This window comes from Chlamydotis macqueenii, chromosome 14 (assembly GCF_036417535.1).
Source record: "Chlamydotis macqueenii isolate bChlMac1 chromosome 14, bChlMac1.mat, whole genome shotgun sequence".
Lineage (NCBI taxonomy): Eukaryota > Metazoa > Chordata > Aves > Otidiformes > Otididae > Chlamydotis > Chlamydotis macqueenii.
In genome coordinates, this window is record NC_141569.1 from 3,252,749 (window position 1) to 3,270,056 (window position 17,308).

A 17,308-nucleotide genomic window follows, 5' to 3' on the forward strand; every position below is an offset into this window, starting at 1 on the left:
CCTGTCCGTGCTTTCTGCTGGGGGCAGGGATTTGCCTACCGGCCGCGCCGAGCGAGGGTTGGGTTCTTTTAAATGTCACAGCAGATGCTTTTCCAGCTGCGATGCTCTCTCCTTGCTCCGCATCTGCCCGCTGCTGCCAGCCCCTGCGCAGGGCAAAGCCCCCACCAGCTGGGCTGGACCCCCCCGAGCAGCTCCCTCCTCCGTGGGCTCCCCGCGCTCCGGCCACGGGTGAAACCGGTTTCCCGGACCCCAGCTCCCCTCGCTGCCCACCCAACTTCGTGCCCTAACCCCAGGGAGTATTTTCAATCCACGCTTTCCTCGCGTGGAAAGGCCCGCGGGGGGTCGCTGCGGCCCCCGACGGCGGGGCGGGCCGGTTCCCCACTGCCCCGTCCGGGGCGGAGCGGCCCCGGGGGTGGGCGAGGGGCGGAGCGGCGGCGCTGGAACCTTCCAGAGCCCGGCCCGGGGGGCGAGGAGCAGCGGCGGCGATGGCGACGGAGGTGGGTGCTGTCGGGGGCCCGGCTCCCCGGGCCGTTGGGGGGGGGGTCTCGGGGAGTCCCCGGGGTCCCGGCGCGTTGGCCCGGCGGGCGGTGGCAGATCCCCACCCCGGGGCCGCCCCGGTCCCGCTCCTTCCCCCCGCATTGAGCGGGGGCTGGCGGCCCCGCTGCCCCGTGGGGGTGGTGCTGAGCCCCCTCAGTGCTCCATCGGCGGGGGCCGCGGGCTGGGCTGGGAAGGATCGGGCCCAGCCTCGCCCACCGCCCCCCTCCGGCACCGGGGGGACGCGGAGGTGCCTTGTGCTGGGACCCAGCCCCGCGTGGAGCCGTGGGGTGCGAGGCTCTTCCTGCGCCCGCTCAGCGGAGATGCCCCCTACGCGGGCCCGTGCGTTGGGCCGGGAGCGCTTTCTGCCCTTCAGGAGCTGGGACCCCGGCGAGGCAGAGCGCTGCCACCGCCTGGGGATGCGCCTGGCCGTGGACCAGGGCATGGGGTGCAGCCGAACGGTGTTTTGGCCGGAGGCAGGGTCCATCCTGCTCAGCGCGCGGTTTCCGAGGCCCGAATGAGACTCTGGGCTGAGGGCTGATGATGTTGCTGCATGGGTGGTGTCTGGAGACCCTCCGTGGTGGCCTCGGAAGCCTGAGGAGATGCCAGTAGGAGCGAGCCAGCTGCCTTGGGGTCCTAGCCCACCGGGGATCTCGTGGCGTGATGGGTCACCTCCAGCCCTGCACCTCGGCTTTCGAAGCCCTTGCAGGCATCTGGAGAGGAACTGTTGTCCTCCTTGTGCTCCACCGGAGTTGCTGGACCTTGTCAGATGGAGCAGGCTTGGAGAGCGGGCAGGGTGTGGGCAGCATTGAGGAGCTCCTCAGGTTTCCCGAGGGCCGAGGGGTTCAGCGCGTGCTTCTCCCCGTGCTGGTCGGTGCTGGGCCTTGCTGGTTGCTTCATGGGGTTGGGATCCCCCCAGTTGGGAGGTTGGTAGCTCTTTGCCCAGACGAGCGCCAGTATCATCTCCCTCCTCAGGTGTGGACCAACAGCATCAACAAGGCCAATAAGCTGGCCCTGCTTGCCTGGGCCAAAGAGACCGGCGTCGACCTGGTGCAGGTCAACGGGCAGCGGCGGTATGGCGGGCCCCCCCCAGGTAGGCGAGACGAGCGTGGGGCGCCCGAGGGGGGCGGGGGCGAGGTGGGGTCTCACCCGCATGCACCGTGTCGCTGTGTGTCTGCAGGCTGGGTGGGCGGCCCCCCGCCTGCCGGCACGGAGGTGTTCATCGGGAAGCTGCCGCAGGACATGTACGAGAACACGTTGATCCCGCTCTTCCAGAGCGTGGGGAAGCTCTACGAGTTCCGCCTCATGATGACCTTCAGCGGGCTCAACCGAGGCTTCGCCTACGCCAAGTACAGCAGCCGGCGCAGCGCCAGGGAGGCCATCGCTGCCTTCAACAACTTCCAGGTGCGGGAGGGCTGCGCCATCGTGGTGTGCAAGAGCACGGAGAAGTGCGAGCTGAGCGTGGACGGGCTGGCCGCCTCGGTGAGCCGGCGGGAGCTGGAGGCCACGCTGCGGCGCGTGACGGAGGGCGTCCTGAGCGTCGCCCTCTATGCCAGCCCCTGCCAGAAGCAGGCCCAGCTCGCTGTGCTGAAGTACAGCTCGCACCAGGCCGCCGCCATGGCCAAGAAAACCCTGATGGAAGGTGAGTGGGGCCGCAGTGCTGCTGGGGCTGGGCTTCCTGGTGTCTCTGAGGAGGATCCACCTCCAGCCTCAGCGGTGAGGTGACTTCAGCCTTGAGACGCCCCTTGCTTTCTCCCTTGCATCCCATGGGCGGCCACCTCTCCTTGGGGGGGACGATCCCCCGCAGAGCCCATGGTGGTGGGGCAGGGGGGCTGCTGGGGGTCTGGGGCAGCTGCTCGGAGCAGGAGCATCCCCAGTACCAGCCTGGGGCACCCAGAGCTTTGACCAATTTATGGAACCCTCCTGATGGAGCTGCCCTACCCCTCACTGGTGGCGCTACACTGCCATAGCACACATTTCCCAGGCAGCCAAGCGGAACCCCCAAAACCCTGATGCACCCATTTCTGCCCCAGCTGAGAAGCGCATGGCTCTGATGTCTCCCAAAAAGCAGGCTGCCCCTAAACCCCCCCGGTGCAGCCCTCCGCCCACCCCAGTAGCAAAAGGAGACGGAGCGGCAGCTGACCTGTGGCTGCATGAGGGGTCCCGGAGGCAGGGGTGCAGATCCTGGGCTGTTGCCGGGCTGTGGGTCAGTGCCAAACCGGCCGTGGGGGGGGTCACTGCACGGGACGGGGCAGGGTGGGGCGATAGCAGAGGGCCGGTGCGTGGGGGTCTCCTGCCAGCCGCTCCCGGTCTGTCCTAGGGAACACGCGGCTCGGCAGGGCGGAGGCGAGGGTGGAGTGGCTGCACCCCGACCTGAAGCAGAAGCTGCAGCCGTGCGAGGAGAAGCCGTGGTCCAGCCGGGCGCAAGGGGGCAAGCACCCGGGGGTGCCCAAGCCGCCGCTCCTGCCCGCGGTGCCGTGCGACGCGCTGGAGCGGCTGAACGCCATGTGCCGGAGGCAGCACCTGGGGCGCCCCCTGTTCCTCACCAAGTGCGTGCAGGAAAACCCCGGTGGGTGGCTGCAGTTCTGGTGCCGGGTGGTGATCCCGGGCTGCCCCGTGCCCTTCAGGGGCTTCACCTGGGTGCGGCCAAAAGGGCCCGGCCGGAGCGCGCACGAGGAGGCAAAGGCGGCCATGGCGCTGCAGGTTCTGCGGATGCTGGGTGAGTCCGCGCGTGGCGTTGGTGCCGGCGCCGGCGCCCTGCTTTCCCCAAAGTCCCTGAGCATCTCCTGGGAGCACGGGGCTGCGGGGAGGGACCCAGGCGGGACCCCCGTTGCTCTGGGCGGGATCGCTGGTTGGAAGCGGAGGGCGCAGCGGGGTGGGGGTTTGGGGTGCTGCTCCCCACAGCGCCGCGCGCAGCCCCGTGCTCTCCTCTCCGCAGCAGGTGGCCAGCTGACGTAGGCAGCCGTCCGGCCCGGACCTGAGCCGCCAGCCTCCGTGCCGCTGGCTGCGGGAGCAAGCCCCGGGGGGGACCTGCTCCTGTTCCGGGTCTGCCTGCAGTTTGTTTGGGTTTGTTTGGAGAGCCGGCTCCGGAGGAGGGGGCTGTGGCCTGCTCTGCGGCAGCCGCCCTCTCCCCGGCTGCCCTTTGGGGATGGTTCTGTTTTTTTTGGGGAATGTTGGTTTACCTGCCCAGTTTGGCTTCTTTTAAGTTGGTTGTGTTGCCCTGCCGTGGCGGAGGGGCCCGATGCAGGCCTGGGGAGAAGCAGCAGCTCTATGCGGGGACGGAGGCGGAGGGGACCCTGGGGGCTGGCCCGGGCGCACGCGTGGCCTCTGCCTGCACCCCTGGTTCCCGAGGAAAGGCCTCCGGCGAGGACGGGGGACGTCCCGCAGGTTGGCGGGGCTGCTCCGTGAGGAGGGGAGCTGTGTCCAGGCGCTGGGAGGGCAGGGCTGTTTGTGCCGCGGGGAAGCAGCCGAGCAGTTCTCGGCTGTCCATGAATGATTCCTCGGGGCCGGGAGGTCCGGCCGCGTCCCATTCCCTTGCTATTAAAGTAGCCTGGAGAGCAGGGGCCATGTCGCGTCGTCTTTTGGTGTGCCCCGTGCCCTACGAGTGGTTTCTGATCCACTCTGCTGGTCCCCTCTCCAGCACAGAGGACCCGGGTGCCTTGCTGTTGGCCTCCAAGGGCCTTAACTGTCCTCACCAGGGTCCCCACGCGTCCCCACGGGCCATTCTGCCCTCAGCACCGGCCAGCCACTGTCTTTGGAAGTGTCCCCAAGGCCTCTGACAGCATCAGGCCCAGGGCTTTGGGTCCCTTTGCGCGCCCATCTCTGCTTCCCAGCTCCACCAGTGCCTTCGGCCACGCATCTGGACCCTCTGGCTCCCTTTGGCAGCGCCTAGGTGGCCTCTTTGTTCCTTCTGGACATCTCCAGGTGCCTCTAAATGCCTTTTTATTCTCCCCGGAGGGCTGCGCAGCCCTCCTGACGCGCTCTGGGACCCTTTCCCGCTCGCTCTGTGCATCCACCAACTGCCGTTTCCTGTGACACCCTCCTCTGGGCCTCCCATGGGCCACTCCGTGCCCCCCCAAGGGGGCTACCGGTGCATTTTGAGGCTCCCCCAAAGGCCTGGAGGGTGCTGCTGGCCCCGGAGCAGGGCTGGAGGAAGGGGCACCCCAGCTCCCAGAGCGGCCAGGGTGGGCTGGAAGGAGGCACGAGCCCGGCCTCAGTGAGCATCCTGGAGAGAGCGATGGGGGTCCTTCTCCCTGAGAAGCCCACCCGTCTGCACCCACCGTGGACAGATACGCTGCATCCTCATGGCTGTCTCAGGGTCAAGGGGCGCGGGGAAAACCCGGGCTCCCCCCAGCACCGGCTGCACGTCACGGTGCCCCTGCGCCGTCCCCAGCGCCTGGCGGGTGCCCGGGAAGGGGGGGGTCAGCCGAACCATCGGCACCAAGCACGGGGAATGGAAAGGCACCGGGTTTATTCGTGATCCCTGCGGTAATTTAACAAAGGCGAACCGGCTGCAGGCGCAGGGGGAAGGGACAGACCCGTTTGGCCACACACCCCAGGACCCCGTCTCCCCCCCCCCCCGCCGCCCATCCCAGGACCCCCAGGTACACCAGCGAACCCCAGCCTTGACCACAGCCACACCATGTCCACCCCAAGGGCCCCAGCCCCACCAGGGACCCCCAGCCATGTCCCCCCATCTCTGCACACCCACCCCCCCAAAACCATCCACCTCCCCACCCACCTGGGATCCTCAGTCATGAACTTCCACCCCCCCCCCCCCCCCCCCCGCAACCCCTCCACCACGGACCCTGACCCACACCCCCCATCCCCGGACCCCCACATACCAGGGACCCTCAGTCACGACCCCCTCCCCCCTACCAGGGACCCCCCACGAGGCCCCCCATCTCAGAGACACCCCCCCCGCCCCCCATCTCTCGGCCACCCCGGGCTCCTCCCTCCCAGGCCTCCCCATACGCGGGGCTCACGCGGGGCAACGACCCCCCACCCCGACACCCTCTGGGGCAACCCCTCACCCCACCCCGACACCACCTGTCCCTTTAAGAACTCGCCTGCACCTCAATCTGAGTGGCAGCCGCAGGAGCCAATCCGGATGGCGCCTCCCGGCCCGCCCAGGCAACCCGCACCCACCCCCATGGGGGGCGGCCACCAATAGTCCCGCCTCCAAGGGGAGGGGAGGAGCCTCCGCCGGTCCCGCCCCTCAGTCGCTGCCGTCGCTGTCGCTCCCTGCCGCCGCCTCGGGCGCGGCCTCGTCCCGCAGATCGGCGAAGAAATCCGGGCCGCTGCCGGCCGCCTTGCTGCTGAGCGCCCGCAGCGGGCCGCCCTTCTTCTTCTTCTGCCGGTAGTCGTCCACCACCAGCCCCCCCAGCGCCGACACGTCCCAGAACTTCACCTTCCGGTCGTGGGCGCAGCTGGCCAGCAGCTGCCCGCCCGGCGCCAGCGCCAGCTGCTCGATGGGCTCCCCCGGGTGCTGCCCCACGCAGCCCAGCACCCGGTTCGGCAGGACGTTCACCGCCCTGCGGACACGGGGAGGCCGTGGTCCACCGCCGGCCCGGCCCGGCCTCCCCGCCCTCCCCGAAAAACCGCCCCCTCCCGCCGCCCCGACCTGATGACCCCGTCCAGGGAGCCCACGCAGACGATGCTCTCCGTGACGGGGACCATGCAGTCCACGGACTCGGCCCTCAGCGCGAAGCGGTCGCTGGCGGCCCCGAAGCCGTCCCAGTTGAAGAGGTAGACGGTGCCTTCGCTGGAGCCGCACGCCACTTTCTTCCCCCTCTGGGGGAGACGGGGGCGAGTGAGGCGGGGGCGAGGAACCCGGCAGGCGGGGGAGGGCTCCGCGGGAGCAACCTTCAGCAGCGTGACGGACGTCAGGTCCCCGTTCTGCGGCTCCGAGAGCAGCTCGAAGCGCCGCCTCTTCACGTTGAAGACGCCCAGGGTGCCATCACCGCTGCGGGAGGCGGAAGGGGCATGCGGTGAGCGTGGGACGCGGCGCCTCCCCCGGCCCCTGTGCGGGCGCGGGAGAGCCCGACCCCGGCGCCACGGAGCCCCCGGTACCTGGCGGTCAGCAGGATCTTCCCGTTACCATCCACGGCCATGGCGCTGATGTACTCCTCTTGCTGCCGGGCTTCCAAGATGGCGGCCCCCTTGCGCAGGTCCCACACCTTCAGGCCCCCGCCGTCGTCGCCCGTGGCGAAGAGGTGGTTGTCGATGGGCAGCACGCAGTTGAGGGCCGAGCTGCAGAGACCCGGCACGGTCATGGCTCACGCTGCCAGCGCCGGGGACGACGCTCCGGCCTCCGCCCGCCCGGCCCAGAGCCGCGCGACCCTGGCGAGGAGGGGAGGGGAGGCCACCCGGGCCAAGCCGCCCGCGCAAACCCACCCGTGGGCCTTGGGGAAGCGCGTCTCCAGCCGTCCCTCCTCCGCCGTCAGGACATGGATCGACTTGTCCTTGGACACGGTGAAGAGCTCTGGAGAGCGGCGTCAGCGGCCCCAGCCCCCGGCCGCCCCCCGCCCACCCCCGGTGCCCCCGCGCTCACTCTGCCCGTCCGGGGAGAAGGCCACGTCCCGGCACGACCGGAGGTGATGCCCCGAAGACCAGAGCTGCCGGTTCTCCCCCTCGGTGCAGGAATACGAGTACCTGCCGGGCACCAGGCTCGGGCTCAGCGGGGCCCCCCAGCCCAGCGGCGCCCACGGGCGGGACCCACGCGGCCCCACTCACAAGTAGACGTCGCCGTCCACGTCCCCCGCCGCCAGCAAGGCGCAGGCCGGGTGCAGGGCGATGGCGTTGACCGGCGCCTCGAAGCAAATGTCCTGGGGGGTGTCCCGCAGCCGCGGCTCCCTCCCGCCCGCCTCCGCGCAGCCCTGGGGGACAGCGGGGCCGTGGGGCCGGGGTCACGCTGCCCCTTCCCACGCGTGTTCGCTGCCCCCTCCACGTCCTCGCTGCCCCCCTCCACGCGTGCTCTCTGCCCCCCAACTCGTGCTCTCTGCCCCCCTCCACGCGTGCTCGCTGCCCCCCACGCGTGTTCTCTGCCCCCCTCCACGCGTGCTCTCTGCCCCCCCTCCATGCGTGCTCTCGGCCCCCGTCCACGCGTGTTCACTGGCCCCCCAACTCGTGCTCGCTGCCCCCCACGCGTGCTCTCTGCCCCTCTCCACGCGTGCTCACCTCCCCCGGCTCCGCCATGGCGGGGCTCGGTTGGGCGCAGGCGCCGGGCTCATTTGCATAACCCCGCCCCCACCACGCAGCCCCGCCCCCGGCGCAGCGCGCGCTGCCCCAGTGCGGCGCGGCGGCCCCGTCACGCGTGGGACGGTTATAACCCGGCGGGTCCGTTGGCGTTACAGTGCTTGTACCTCGCGCCGTTACGGGTTCGACCCTGCGGGCACCTCGGTTCGCTTTTGTCCCCGCTTCCTTTTTTTTTTTCCTTTTTTCAGCTCTTTTTCGTCACGGCAGCGCTGTCCCCCCCTTCCCATTTCTTCCCAGCCCCCGAGGCCCAGCTGGCTCAGCTGGGATTATTTCCCCCCCAAAATAATCCGGAACTGCCTGCCCCCCCACGATAAACATCCTGAGCTAGGACTCACCCCATGAGCCCCTCCCCTGGGCCTGGGAGCAGCAGCAGGAGCCCAGCCCCCTTCCCTCTGCCCACACAAACAGAGGTTTACACAAATTTAACGCGATTTTATTAATTACAGCTACAACATTTACACATCACGGAGGGCAAAGAGCGGAGCGCAGAGCCTCGGCACAGCGCGAGGCTGGGGGGACACACGCTGCCCGGCCCAGAGCAGAAAGTGGATGGCGCGGGGGGCAAGGAGAGCATCCAGTGAGCTCCGGGACGGAGCTGGAGAAGGTACTGGAGCCGTCAGTACTTGGGACGCTTCACCTCCACCCTGGAAGAGACAGCGGGGCAGGACGGAGGTGAGGACGGAGGGCAGACAGCTCCGTCCCGTCACCTCCAGAGCTCGGCACTGAGATGGCCAGTTTCACCCGCAGAACAGCAAGGGGGGGCCCAACACCTCCTGGGGGCCCCCAGCTGGATGGGGCAGAACTGTCCAGTCAAGGAAGTGCCCCAGCGTGGCTCTGGGGTGGGGCAGGGGCCGAACGCGCCCCCCGAGGGAGGGCTCTGCCCCCTCAGCCCCCCGGAGAGCTGGGAGGAGACAGCCCAGAGCAGAGACAACCGTACTAACCCGTCCGCCTCCAACTTCTTCCTCTTCTCGATGATCTGCAGTGAAAGAACAAAGTCCCGTCACCCTCAGGGTAGCTGGCTGCCCGCAGCCGCAGCAGAGGGGCTGCCGGGTGCAAGATTCACCCCAGGACAGCTGTAGCCAGGCCAGAGCAAGCTGAGGCGAGCCAAAGCCATCCAAGGTCTGGAGAAGCTTGGCCTGATTCCCCTTTGCTCCATTTTGGCCACCAAAGCCCATCTGTCCCCCGCTTCCCCTAGCCCAGCCCGTGCTGTCGGGGTGCTCACGGCCAGCTCAACCCGCCAGCACAACCCGCAGCTCTGCCGGTTACAAACAGGGCGCCACTGAACAGGCCCGCTGCCCTCCAAGGCCCTTTGCAGGGCTCGGGGCTGGGGGGTTTGGACACATCCATCCGCTGCAGAGCCCGGAGCAAAAAGCCCCCGATCAGGATGGCTCCCAGGGCAACGGCTCCAAAAGCAGCTTCGGATGCCTCTGCAGTCCTGAAGCCCCAAATTTTTGGCTGATGCTCTCACAAGGAGCAGACCCAGCCTGGGCTGGGCTGAATCAGAGCGAGCTGTGACTAGGACGGGGCACAGGACTAGGTGGGAGCTCTCCTGGGCTACGCCGGCAGCTCACGGCCTAAATGGACGATACCCCAGCACCGGGCACTCACCGCGCTGATCTTCTTCCACTGCCTGTCCAGCTCTGCCTTGTCATTCGTCTCCTTGAAGCGGCGGGTTTTGCGTCCCTCGGACATCTTGATCCCGTACTGGAAGGCCGCCCTGGGGAGGGAGCGAGACAGACTCAGCGCTCGCAGCGGATCTGCGGCCTGCCAGGGGTCCTCAGGAGTGACACCAAGAGCAGAGAGATGCTACCAGGTCCAGGACCCACAGCTCCTCCTCGGGTCCTCCCCAGGGGAACCCCCTTTCTCGATTTAAGCTCCTGCAGGACCCGGGCTGGGCCAGCATGGCCGCCCGCTCCAGAACCCTTCCTCAGCCCTTCTCAGGGGCAGCACTCACTTGGGCAGAGCCTCTTTGTTGTTCATGTACTCGCTGTACTCCTCCTGGGTGTCGAAGTCCCAGCGCCCCAGAGGTCCTTTCTTGTTACCCTGCAGCGGAAGAAGGACTCAGAGCAGCTCCTTAGCCGACGCTGGCACAGCCCCGCGCGCTTGGGCAAGATCTCAGTCTCCCATTGGCCCCAGTTCAACGGACTTGAGCACCCGGTCTGGCCTCACCTCCGAGATCTCCCTACCCAAGAAGCCCCCAGACAGGAGACTGTGTGGAAGAGGAAGCCGAGATGGCCCAGTACACCTCCCCAACACCTGGTCAAGCGGCAGAGCGCCACACGTTTGCTCCCTGGGACAGATCCCACCCAGACCCAGACACACCGCAGATCAGACCCCCAAACATCCCACACCCGGCTCCCAGGCACTCAGCTCCTCCGCACGAGCCTGATTCTCCCTGGTGGGATCCTCTCAGCCTGCACCGATGCCCAGTTCACTGGCCGGTCCTAAAAGCTGGCGATGGCATACCTGATCCATTTTGCTGTAGTCCACCTCTTCATCGCTGTCCACAGCCATGGCATCCATTCTGCAAAGAAAAGAAAAGTAAGGAAAGGGTTTGGAGCGGGTCCACGCAGCAGAGCTCAATGCGTACGCAGAACCAGGGAACCCCGCGGACGCTCAGCCACCTCGGGCTCTCCCCGGCGCTGAGGGGTGGCAGACTGCAGGCAGCGGTTTACAGCAGAGACCGGGTAAGAAAAGGCCGGGCCTGCCAGGACCAAGGACTCTAGGAACGTTCTAACAGCAGGTCGCAACCCCGGACAAAGCCAAGCCCGCTCCTCCCAGTGAGCAGCAGGGCTGACGTTCAAGTTCCTGCTGCCAGAGAACAGCAGCCCCTGGGCACACCCCGCTCCCAACCTGCAGCTTCTTGCTGCCTCCTTACGTGGCAGGGTAGCACTCGGCGTAGCTGTTCGACATGCCGAAGAAGTCCCCCAGCTGCTGCTTGTCTTCTGGCTTCTTCAACGTGACAACAGTCAAGGACCGCAACACCATGCAGCCCTGCAGCTCAAGGCTGAGCGTGGCCAGTCCAAGAGCCATCTCCTGCCCTGACACAACCAAATCGGAGGCTGCAGAGCTTTTTTTAGCATACGAGCAGCAAGGTCTGGGCGGCATTTCTCCGCCACGGGAGGAAGAGCCTTCCCAAGGGAGGAAGGACAGCCACGCAGCCGGATCGGGGCAAGGCCTGCCTGCTAGGGGAGCCCGGCCCCGCAGTGGGCCAGGCTAGCGCAGTCAGTAAAGGATATGGCTCTGCTCCTTCCCAGCCGGCGGCCCCAGCAAATTTCTCGTTGATGGACTTGATGAGCTCCTTGGCTGAGCCGGGTCCTGGGGCAGAGAGAGCAACAGGCTGAGTTTTGGGGGAGGAACAGCTCACCGCAACACACACGGGGCTGGGCACAGCCCCCTTCTGCACGACCAACTCATCGGCAGAAGGACAGGGTGCATGTGAGGCAGAAGAGGAGCCAGGAGAACATCGAGGAGCAACAAACCAGTTCAAGCACAGAGAGGGGCAGGCTGGTCCTAGGAGACCCTGAATCCTCCTCAGCTGACAGCCAGCATAAGGCTGTCTGAGCTGGTCTGCTGCCAGGGGAGGATCTGCGCACACACCAGCCTCTTCACCCCAAAACCCCTACAGCGGGCAATTCCCTCCGTCACAGCAGCCTCTGGGTGAGCAGGGAGCTCCCGCAGGCCAGCGCGCCACACAGCTCTGCAGTCTGCAACCCGTACGGCCTCGCTCCAATGTCCACACCACCTGACTCACCTTTGTCGACGTCTGCGGGCTGCAAAGAAGGAGAGATACCATGTCACCTAGGAGCGCAGAAAGCAGGCAGGTGACAGCGCTGCATGACTTGCAGCTTCACTTTAAGACTGTTTGTGGCAAGCACAGAGCTGAGCCGTAAAAGCTACCGGCTTGTGCTAGTCCTGCCTTTCTTACTGAAGGAGAGGACAAGCACCCAGCCACCCACCAGCCGCCGGCTGGAGAGACAGAGCTCAGCAAGAGCTGAGCGCTGGCACATGCGGGAGCACGACCAGAGACACTCAAAGGCATCAGGGTGACCAACCCAACCCCACAGCCGCCCTCCCCAAAGGCAGAGACCAGGTGGCACAGTCCTGACTTCACGAGAGGCTCACCTCATCATCAGCCTTGGGCTTCTCAAAGTAGCTGTGCCTCTTCTTCTCCTCCTCCCGCTCACGGTCTCTGTCCCTGTCGCGCTCCCGGTCCCTGTCGCGTTCTCGGTCCCTGTCGCGCTCCCGGTCCCTGTCGCGCTCTCTCTCACGGTACCTCTCCCGCTCCTTCTCCCGTGGCACCTTCGCAGTGGAGGGCACATAATCCCCGATGTCTTCAAAGATGCTAGAAGCAGAAAAGAGCCTGCAGTTACCGGTGGTGCAAGACAAGGGGCCACAGCCGCCTTCCTTTGAGCTGGAACCTAACAAAGGAGCACGCAGCACCAACGCCGAGAGCTAAGGATGCCCACTAGAAATGGCTTCGACATCTGTCGGAGGCATCACCGCATTTTTGCTCTCTTCTGCTGCCTGGACCTGCTTCTGGTAGACCTGGACAACAGTTGGCCCTTGCCTGCCTTGAGCTTGAAATAAAAACCAGAGCTTGCTTCCAGCCTCGTCCTACAAACCACAGGTCCACAGGCAGCTCGCTCCAGAAGCACGGAACCCAGCCCTCTCCAAAGCCAGCGGGACAAAAAAGACATTCCTTAAGGTAGAGTGCTGTGACCCTACAGCCTGCGGGCAGGGAGGCACTTACTTCATATCCGCTTCCGGGGGCTTCTTCTCATCCAGCTTCCCTGCAAGGACACAAGAGCAAGGAGAGGCACATCACCCACCCCGCCACCTGCACAGTTTCCCTGGCCCCCCTCTGGCTCCCAAGCACCAAAAGCGGTGACCCAGAGGGTGCCCTCCCAACTTCCTCTTCAGTTATCACATCCTATCTAGCCCCCTCCAGAAGCCACAATGTCCCTCCCCAACACGGGACACTTCCCCAGGGAACTGGGCCTTAACCAAGAAGAGCAGAGCAGCACGAGCCACCCTCACAGAGCAGCCTGCCTTCCGGATGCGTGCTCAGGGAGCTACAGGAGATCGCTGTCCTCTGCCAAGCCTCAGGGCGCAGAGGAACGCAGAAAACCAAACACATCTCCTCCTCTCGGGACGTGCTGCCAGCACTAAGTCCTTCTACTCGATTCACTTCAGCTCCTACCTTTGTCTTTCTTCTTGAGCTTCTTGTTGCGGGTCCCTTGCCGGAGGTAGGAGAGGATCTGCGTTAGCTTGCTGATGACGATGTCGTTGGTGGTCAGCGTGGTTTGCGCCTGAAAGAGAAAGTCTTGAGGAAGCGGCTGACGCCCTCGTCAGAGAAAACCCTCCTGGCAGGACCTGCTTTGGCCAGTTTAGACGAACGCGGTCAGGCGCCCCGGTCGTCTGCTGGGTACCTCCATGGTGGGGCAATCAGCCTTGCTGCGGATCAGCGTCGTCGGGATGTCGGTGTCGGCGTACTCATCGTCCAGATCCACCACGTAGGCCATCCTCCCCGGCAGGAACAGCTCGTTCCGCTCGTAGGCCTTGCTCTTGAACAGGATGCGGTAGATGTTGCGACCTGGAGGGGAGCGGAACGCGTGGGAGAGCTGCTCTTACGAGAGCAATGGGCAAGCTCATAGTGAAGCATATTTATTGTATCAGAAACGTCAAAATCGCTTCCCAAGAGACATGCTTCCTCCAGCCCTCAAATTCAGGATGTCTACACCTCAGACTCTCCCATTCCAATGACTAAAGGCTTTCATTCCTCCAGGATCTCTCCCACATTCACGGCACAACACAAGGTGGGGAACAGCCATGTCCACGCAGTCTTACCCAGCCGGGTCTTAAATTCAATTTTGTTCTCAGGATCTTCATCTTTCCTGAGCAGAAACAGGAAAGAAACAGAAGTATCACGCTAAGTGCCTCCTCTGCATCCTCCTCTCTGGGAGGTGGCTGCACTCAAGAGTGCAAAATCCTCAGCCACTCACTTAGTTTCTTTCTGGGGCTTCTCCATCATTTCTTCTTCTTCCTTCTCCTTGCTGGCAATCTCAGCTCGGACCTGGCCACAGAGTAAATCCGTGCATTACAGGCCAGCTCATGCCACTGCTGCCCACCAGAACCAGTAAGCCCACTTCCACCAGCTCCCCAGAAAGAGAAATCCACACTGACAAGATCGAAGCGCCCGTAAGTGGCAACTCCTACCCTCTGCCCACCCTGTGTGAGCAGACAGGGCAGAAGAGCAGCGTGGTGACATCTGTGCTCACCTTCTGCAACAGCGCAAAGTCCAGACCCTTCACCAAGTGAGTGTGCTCCATGTCACCACCCAAGAACTTGGACTCCTGGATCAACTGTCTCCTCTTCTCCGCAGCCGATTTATCCCTGTGTGACAAAAACGGAGCCAGTCACGAGACAGCCCCTCTGGAGCAGGCCAGCAAGAGAAGGCCATGCCGCAGGAACACGTACGCCTCTGCCGTCGGCCCCACGGCTCTGTAGTTGGCAGTTGTGCTGATCAGCTCGGTTTCCTCGTAGTCCTTGTTCACGCCATCCCTCCTCTCCTTGGCTCGATCCCTGTACTTCTCAGCCAACTCCCTCTCGCGCTCTATCTCCTGCTGGCGCAGCTTGGCGTAATAGCTGGGGTTGGAAAAACAGCTCGGCGTTAGAGAAACACGGTCACGCTGTGCATGTGCCGGTCAGGTAACAGTCCCCGAGGCCCCACACGTGCCCATTCTGCTCCCGACCCCAAAAAGGTCCCCAAAAACTGTACTAAAGCACCGTGGGACACAAGGTGCCTGGAGGACACCAGAGAAGATGAAAACGCTGTAGCAAGGTTCTCCAAAGAGGAGCTCTTTCGTTCCAAAAATAAAAGGTCGAGTGCAGCCCTGCTGCCCAGATGTGTGAGAGGGATTAAAGTTCGTTTACTTACAGAATGTTAGAACCGATTGTGTGATTGCTTAGAGCTAAGCCAAATTAGAACCAAGTGCGCTAGAACTGTAGCTTGCTTATAGCTTAGCACGAGTAGGCCTGGTTTAACACTCGGCATAAGTGAACTTTAAACGAGCCCTGGTCGTCAGCACAGACAGCTGTGCAGAGCAGGTAACAACGGAGCTCAGGACATCCTCATCTGCAAGATAAGGGGAACCAAACCCACAACTCAAAGGAAAAGAGACCTTCAAACCAGGCAGCAGATAACAAACAAGACCTTGGTAACTTCTACGGAGGGGCCTTAGGGGCCGGTCCAAGGCAGAAAATAAGGAAACTAATGAGCAGTTGCAAACATTGAGGAGAAGGAGAGGGTCTGCCTAGAGACAGCGAGGGGAGCCGATGAGGGGCGAGAAGACCCCAGCCCTGAAAGAGCACTGGACCAACTGTCGTGCGCAGAGTACGTGAAGAAGGCACAGGGGGTGCGGACTGGAGATTGCGCAGGGTAGAACTGCCCAGGGCTCCTTTGTTCTGGGTGCCTCGTGGGAGGGGCCCAGCTCGAGCTGTAATAGACCGACTGTGACAGAACTGAAGGCCCGAACTCTCCGTTGCCATCAGGGCTAACTCTGGATCCAGGGGATCCTGGGCTCCTTCCTGGGAAGGAGTTTAGAAAGCAAGATTCACAGTCTGAATCCTGTGACTCGGCGCAAGGGCCCTCCCTGACTCTGCGTGCCCCAAAAGACACTCGCCAGAGCAGACGTCCCACCACTGCCCTGCGCTGCCAGCCACCTGCAGAGCCCCTCCCGCCTCTGCCAGCGGTGAAGCCTCACCCCCATCCTGCTGCCGCCCTCCCATAAGCCGTAGCACTCACTCCCTCTGAGCTCTTCTCGCTCTGCAAGGCTCCAAAGCCCCAGAACAACCCAGGGCACTTCCATGGGAGGGACATGAGTACAAAGACAAGTCCTGAGGCACCGCTTTCCCCCCACTTACCTTTTTTTCTTCCTTCTGCGAGCAGCTGGATCTTCATCTTCGTTGTACTCCCGGGGCATCCTGGAAAAGGGCAGGAAAGCACGCTGCAGTTCGCAGAGCCCCACAGGCACAGGCGGCCGGACAGAACAGCCCCAGACAGAGCAGGGCACCGCGACGCTCGGAGAGGGGAACAGCACAGCCCCGCTCCTCCCCAGATCCACTCTGTCCGCACTGGTTTTCACAGAACAAAACCTAAACCTACCTCCTGCACAAAGCCACACAAGACCCGCTCTGTTGTTTAAAACAGCCCTGACCCACTCGTTTCCCCAGTTAACACACACACGTACAGCTCACACGGACCCGGGCACAAAGCAAGGCCGAGGTCTGCTCCTCAGGCCCGGTCTGCACGCTCGTTAGCAAAAGCGAATAAATACCCCACGGCAGAGCAGAGGGCGAGAGGGCCGGGCAGGAACGGCGCCCCAGAGGGAACGCAGCCAGGCTTTGCCCCACAGCCCTGCGAAACGGAGCGCTACTCACTCATGGTGGCGAGACTTGGACGGCGGCGCGGATGTGGGCGCAGCCCGCGGGGTCATGAGAAGCTTCCTGAAGTCTTCATTGGTCAGCTTGGACCTGCGAGGGCGAGGGGAAACAGAAAGCGTCACCTCCCCGCGAGCTCCGGCAGCCCGACGGCTCCGAGGAGGCAGGGGGTTTGCCAGCACGTCCTGTGCCACGGAGCTGGACACGGGGTGCCTGAGGAGGGAGCCCGAAGGCTGCACTGCACCCATCACCCCCGCTCTCTCGATGGGGTCCTGGGTCCCCCAGTCCCAGCCCAGTCCCACCCCAGTACCCTACTCACTGGTGGAAGGAGTGCGAATTGTCCACATCGTGGCCGTCGGGGGCCAGAGGGTTGGAGAACGGTTCATCTGGGGGACAGGAGGGAACAGAGCGCTCAGAGTCCCCCTGCACGGCTTCACCCCCCCAGCCACCGCGACCCCCGCGCGGGAACGGGGAGGGGGGCAGCCTTCACCCACCCCCCCGCCCCGCCAAGGCCGGGCGCCGACACCCCGGGGTGCTGTCACCAGGGCGCGTGGGACGCAGCGGGTCCCGGTGTCGCTGCCCCCCCCCCCCCCCCGAGTGACCCTGCCCTCCCGGTGGGTGTCCTCGCGCCCCGCACCCCGAATCCCCCCCAAACACCCCCAGGTTTCTCCCCACACCCCTCCCAAGCCTCTCCTCGCTCCTCCCCCAGCCCGGGAGGCTCCCCCAGGGCTGTCACCTCCCTCCAGCGAGCGCGGCTCCTCTCGCCGGGCCGGGGGTGCCCGCACCGCCCCGCGGTGCTCCCCCCGCCACCGCAGCCCCGCGCCCCTAGGCCAGGCTGGGCCCACCCCCGCGCCCCGCCCGCCCGCCCCCCAACTCCGCCGGGCGCCGCGGCACCGCCCGCCCGATGGCCGGGTGTCCCGGGGTGTCCCGGGGTGTCCCGGGGTGTCCGGTGCCCCCCCCGCCCCACTCACTGTCGCGTTCCGGCATCGCGCCCCGCTCCGCAGCCCAGCTCCGCCGCTCCCCTTCCCGGCACCCCCCGCGCTCAGCCCGCCCACTCTCCCTTCCCCCCGCTCGT

At 65.1% G+C, this 17,308-nt stretch overlaps 3 protein-coding genes across 3 annotated transcripts; 1 reads left to right on the top strand and 2 right to left on the bottom strand.

Annotated features, from left to right (window-relative positions):
* The first annotated feature begins 1,197 nt into the window (after positions 1–1,197).
* On the top strand, positions 1,198–3,979 carry DND1 (DND microRNA-mediated repression inhibitor 1). Its single transcript, XM_086759228.1, has 4 exons — positions 1,198–1,627; positions 1,715–2,176; positions 2,855–3,253; positions 3,473–3,979. Exons 1-4 carry the CDS (start codon positions 1,198–1,200, stop codon positions 3,490–3,492), a joined length of 1,311 nt encoding a protein of 436 aa, XP_086615354.1. The 3' UTR covers positions 3,493–3,979.
* Positions 3,980–5,596: 1,617 nt separating this feature from the next.
* On the bottom strand, positions 5,597–7,753 carry WDR55 (WD repeat domain 55). The gene is made up of 8 exons (XM_086758977.1): positions 7,714–7,753; positions 7,270–7,412; positions 7,088–7,188; positions 6,931–7,018; positions 6,607–6,786; positions 6,400–6,499; positions 6,158–6,327; positions 5,597–6,068 (listed from the first exon to the last, which is right to left on the bottom strand). The coding sequence occupies exons 1-8, from the start codon at positions 7,729–7,731 to the stop codon at positions 5,753–5,755; spliced, it is 1,116 nt and encodes a 371-aa protein (XP_086615103.1). The 5' UTR covers positions 7,732–7,753; the 3' UTR covers positions 5,597–5,752.
* Positions 7,754–8,208: 455 nt separating this feature from the next.
* Positions 8,209–17,268, bottom strand: IK (IK cytokine). Its single transcript, XM_086758974.1, has 20 exons — positions 17,205–17,268; positions 16,553–16,619; positions 16,234–16,326; positions 15,718–15,777; positions 14,272–14,439; positions 14,073–14,187; positions 13,797–13,867; positions 13,642–13,688; positions 13,224–13,387; positions 12,995–13,103; positions 12,545–12,584; positions 11,917–12,136; positions 11,546–11,564; positions 11,031–11,109; positions 10,670–10,750; positions 10,258–10,315; positions 9,746–9,834; positions 9,400–9,508; positions 8,733–8,767; positions 8,209–8,435 (listed from the first exon to the last, which is right to left on the bottom strand). Exons 1-20 carry the CDS (start codon positions 17,218–17,220, stop codon positions 8,408–8,410), a joined length of 1,668 nt encoding a protein of 555 aa, XP_086615100.1. The 5' UTR covers positions 17,221–17,268; the 3' UTR covers positions 8,209–8,407.
* Positions 17,269–17,308: the final 40 nt, after the last annotated feature.

Coding starts and splice junctions, on each gene's coding strand:
- DND1 (XM_086759228.1), top strand. CDS start 1,198: ATGGGTCACCTCCAGCCCTGCACCTCGGCTTTCGAAGCCCTTGCAGGC. Junction 1,628..1,714: donor GTATGGCGGGCCCCCCCCAG/GTAGGCGAGACG, acceptor GTGTGTCTGCAG/GCTGGGTGGGCGGCCCCCCG. Junction 3,254..3,472: donor GCAGGTTCTGCGGATGCTGG/GTGAGTCCGCGC, acceptor TCCTCTCCGCAG/CAGGTGGCCAGCTGACGTAG.
- WDR55 (XM_086758977.1), bottom strand. Junction 7,019..7,087: donor CTTCTCCCCGGACGGGCAGA/GTGAGCGCGGGG, acceptor GCCGCTCTCCAG/AGCTCTTCACCGTGTCCAAG. Junction 6,500..6,606: donor AAGATCCTGCTGACCGCCAG/GTACCGGGGGCT, acceptor CGCCTCCCGCAG/CGGTGATGGCACCCTGGGCG.
- IK (XM_086758974.1), bottom strand. Junction 9,509..9,745: donor AACAAAGAGGCTCTGCCCAA/GTGAGTGCTGCC, acceptor CTCCCTCCCCAG/GGCGGCCTTCCAGTACGGGA. Junction 8,768..9,399: donor AGTGGAAGAAGATCAGCGCG/GTGAGTGCCCGG, acceptor CTTTCACTGCAG/ATCATCGAGAAGAGGAAGAA.